General features: G+C 34.0%; 1 protein-coding gene across 6 annotated transcripts in view; it reads left to right on the forward strand.

Annotated features, from left to right (window-relative positions):
* Window positions 1–4,288, forward strand: part of LOC108687079 (dual 3',5'-cyclic-AMP and -GMP phosphodiesterase 11) — a 332,230-nt gene that overhangs the window by 309,536 nt on the left and 18,406 nt on the right. For all 6 annotated transcript variants that reach the window (XR_001931736.1, XR_001931737.1, XM_018192680.1 and 3 more), the window contains 2 exons: window positions 2,317–2,692; window positions 2,761–3,171. Coding sequence is in view for 4 of the 6 variants with exons in the window: in XM_018192680.1 (XP_018048169.1) it covers window positions 2,317–2,692; window positions 2,761–3,171 (787 nt within the window). In the remaining 2 variants the exon portion in view is untranslated. The remainder of the gene's footprint in view (window positions 1–2,316; window positions 2,693–2,760; window positions 3,172–4,288) is intronic.

The following is a 4,288-nucleotide window of genomic DNA, read 5'->3' on the forward strand; positions in this document are numbered from 1 at the left end:
GTGTGTGTGTGTGTGTGTATTATTTGTATTGCCTTCATGAAAATTGTAAGTGCATAATCTTTTACTCTTTATTTCATAATAATTATGTACAATTCTATTTAATTTGTTTTATATATAACTGAAAGCAATTTATTTATATTCTATTGTGCTTTTTAATTTATCAATATTGTTAGGACGTACAACTATCTTATATAATTTGAAATCAATAATACTACTGGAATTTTCTTCTTTTACTACTCTTTCTCGCTGTTAACTGATGAATTGATTTAAATTCATGACTCATCATTACTTCATCTATTATTCGACAAATTTGACTAAATATAATATGGTCGCGTTACACCATCTAGTGTAACTCGAAGGTAAGATGATCCTTATAATATGTTAATTTAATTTTGATATATGAGATAATTATGCATTACTGCGAATGAAGTCGACTAGGTAAGACTAAGTCGAAACGTTGAAATTTATCGCCAAAAATTATAATTGTGGAAAATAAAAATTTTTATTCTGTTACACCTAATTATAGCTTGTTGAATTTGTTGACCTAGGTTTAATATTTATTAATCTGTTGTAAGTTATACGGGCGAATAGAATTGATTTCAATTTATGTTGTAATAGTGTTAAATTAAACTTCGCGGTGCATATAAAGAAAAAAGAGGATTTATTGTTTTGGTAGCTTTGTCTCCTGACTGTTTTGGTCTTGAGACTGATCTCAGTGGGAATCAAAGAGGTGTTGGATCTCACTTGTGCACAGATTCTAAATCAAATGTATTGAAGCGCAATAGAAACTTCAGAAATTTTCGATTTAAGAACTGTATATATTTATATAAAACGAGATTGTGTGTGTATATATGACTGACTAACTGAATTCTTGACAAAATAATGAGCGACAAACTGATGAATATGACTGAGAAAATAAGAGACAAAATAAGAGCAAAATAAAAAACAAAATAAAAGATAAAATAAGAGAGCTTGTCTCGCGGTGCCACAGTTTATATATGAGTTCTTTGGAAGGTGGTTCTTTGATAGAATGTGTTAAATTGGAAAATCAAGGATTGGTGGGATTGTTCCGCTTTTGATAGAAAATTTGTTTCTCGAGTTATTACTGGGGAGCTAATTCTAAAATTGCTCCGCCGCACTACAAGTTTTAATCTCTTGAAAACTTATTCATGATACGTTATCACTTTCTCTAAGGGTTTTGGATTTATAATCACCTATTGGCGGATTTAGTTTAGCCTTCTCCATTTTTTTAAGAGAGAGAACTCTTATTCATTGTCCTTTCCGAACGATTTGATTATGATTTACCCAAATTTTCATATTTCCTTTTTCCAATCGCCGGTTTCTCTTTTATTACTTGAACATGTGTCTCTCCTCTAGATAGTATTTGCTTAAATTTTATGATCGACAATCTAGAAAAGAAACAAAAAATTAAAAGCTATGCTTTGTCATCTTGCATTTATTTTATCAACTTTCTGTTGTTGGCGAAAACACCCTTCAAGTTTGGAAATATGAGTTTTTATCTACTAGATCCCTGATCCGCATTTAGATTTTGTAATTGCTAAAACTGATTGTGTTTAAACAGGATTTTCTTTACATGATTTGTAATCTTTGTCATAAATTTTGTTGCCGTGGATCAGATGATTCTGAATATCTGTTTTTGTTTATTTTTCCAATATCGCTGGGAAGGTTTCTAACAACACGTTTTTTGAAAATTATCACGTTCGCCGATTGATGACCGTTAATGTTCGAGTTTTTGTTCACTTTGTCCTAACGATTATTTTACCGAATGTTCGTGAAAGAAGAAAATCGTGGAGCCCACTGGACATAATAGCAATATCAAATTAAATTAATAAGCAATTTAATAAATTAATGCTCAATCTGACATCCTATTAGAAAGATGTTAATGTATTGAAAAACTGTAAATTTGTGGAAAATATTACTTCGTCTAGGAGTCGAAAAATTAACTTATGAGTTATTTAACATTTTATATTAATATATGCCAGAATAAGGTATAAAATATTTTGTGAACTATATTTTTTTATATCACTAGCTTAATACTTTAATATTTAGAATGATTAGAGGTATCACTGTGTAAAAAAATTAATTCAATTTAAAAAAGTAGAGACTTTGAGATCTTAAAAAATATGATATTGAGAAAAATTTTTTACTTATACTCGTAATATGTGCCCCTCCGGACAACTTTTTGCTTTGATATTTTCTCGTATTAAAAACAACGGGGATGTTTTAGATGATCGAGTTAGAGGAAATACTTTGTATAATACATATATTATCACTATTTTCGATTTCGGTTAATAGGAAAGTGACACGACAGACCGTTGACGTGTGGCTAGTATCACATGCAACGCCAACCTCATCATCGAGTAGTTGCGTAGAGCTTTCGAGTCCAATCCATGCCACGGCCGGCAACTCGTCCTCCGGACGAAGTGGTGCCGGTGGCTCGGGAGCTACGACACCGGTACGCAAAATCTCGGCACACGAGTTCGAGCGTGGAGGCCTTCTAAAGCCGATCGTCAACACAATCGATGGCACGCCAACCTTCTTGAGCGTATCAATGAGTGACGCGAATCAAACGAGTGGGCCACAAGTCGGACCTGGTAATTCCAACCGTCCACAAAGACGGTCGCGTCACGAGCTTAGGCACCTCGACGAGAAAGATCTTATTTTCGAGCTGGTAGGTTCTTCGATGGAATATACATTAGCCTCTATGTTGAAGAATCTAACTTCTGTAAGGTCTCTTAGGTCAAAGACATCTGCAATGAGTTGGATGTGAGATCATTGTGTCACAAGATCCTGCAGAATGTGAGCACACTTCTTCACGCCGATCGCGGCTCGCTGTTCCTTGTCCAGGGAGAGAGAAGCGGCACCACCGTTGCCGCTGCTGCTGCTGCTGCCGTTATCACCACTAATGCACCATCCTCTCTGAATCACGAGGCTGCCGCGAGCAATTCCAACATCGAAAATAATCTACAGCGTAATGATCAATCCTATTTGAGAAGCAGATGTCTGGTATCAAAATTATTCGATGTCTGTTCAAGATCGACATTGATGGAGATGGAAAAGAAAGATGAAATTAAAATTCCTTGGGGTACCGGAATCGTCGGATACGTCGCTGAAAGTGGGGAACCTGTCAACATACCAGATGCTTACAAGGCAAGACGTGGAAACTATTTTTTTATCAAACGACCTATACTTATTTGTTTTGATTTTTATTTTTTGTATCTAATAAGCGATGCATTTCGCACTGTTTCCATCGATTACTAATTATTAGAAGTTCTTGATGAATCATGATTTGTTTATATCTGAAATGTGATCACTTTTGAGTACAGAAGTGCACAAGTTTGTTTTATCTGTTGCCTGAGTAGAGATCTTATCTCTATCTCGATTCCACTAATTCGAAGCACGAGTTAAAAATAATTAATATTCGTTTCGAATGCAATTTTTTAATTTTTTACGAGGGTTATTCAGAAAGTAAGTTCTGATGGCTATTAAAAGAAAACAAGTATATACTTACAGAAAATTTTTATTTTTCTTTTAAAGTACATATTTTACATTATTTTTCTACATAAATGCCGCTGTTGTTGATACACTTATTATAGCGAGACCAGACATTATATCTAGTTGCCATCTGTGAGGCAAACCACGTGGTGACGACTTCTTTAATCTTATTATCATGGAATTGTCAGCTAGCAAGGAAGGATTTCAAATTTATTTTCTCTTTAACTGAGACGTTTTTTCGTTATCTAACCAGAAGTTATAGTTAAGATTATTTTCATTTTCAGAGATTAAAAGATAGCTTTCAATCATGGTTGCTTACGGTTGTATAATGAAAAAACATCAAATCATCATTAACTAGAGATACGCCCACTCCGTTCATCGTCGTATATATTTTCGTGCACTTTATTAAAAAATCGCACCATTTCCATTTTGAATCACTTATTGTATGTTCTTCATATATTGCAGAAATTTGTCGGAGAAATTTGTCGGAGAAACTATATTTCACAAACTATATTTCACGGGCATCACAATTTGTTTAAACATTATAAACACACGGACTGAAAGATTTTTTCTGCTCAATTTCGATTTCGGTTTAATAAATAATATCAAATAAATATTTCGGTTTTAGTTTCATTCTTTTTTACTAGTAAAGAAAACCAAAACCGAAAAAATGAATATTACGTTTTTAAATGATTTTTTTTGGATTTATTCTCTCCCCCCTTCTCCTCTTCTTCCCTTTCTCCGTCTCCCCCCCCCCCCCCCCCCTCCCCCC

Source organism: Atta colombica, unplaced genomic scaffold (genome assembly GCF_001594045.1).
Source record: "Atta colombica isolate Treedump-2 unplaced genomic scaffold, Acol1.0 scaffold2, whole genome shotgun sequence".
NCBI classification, from domain to species: Eukaryota; Metazoa; Arthropoda; class Insecta; order Hymenoptera; family Formicidae; genus Atta; species Atta colombica.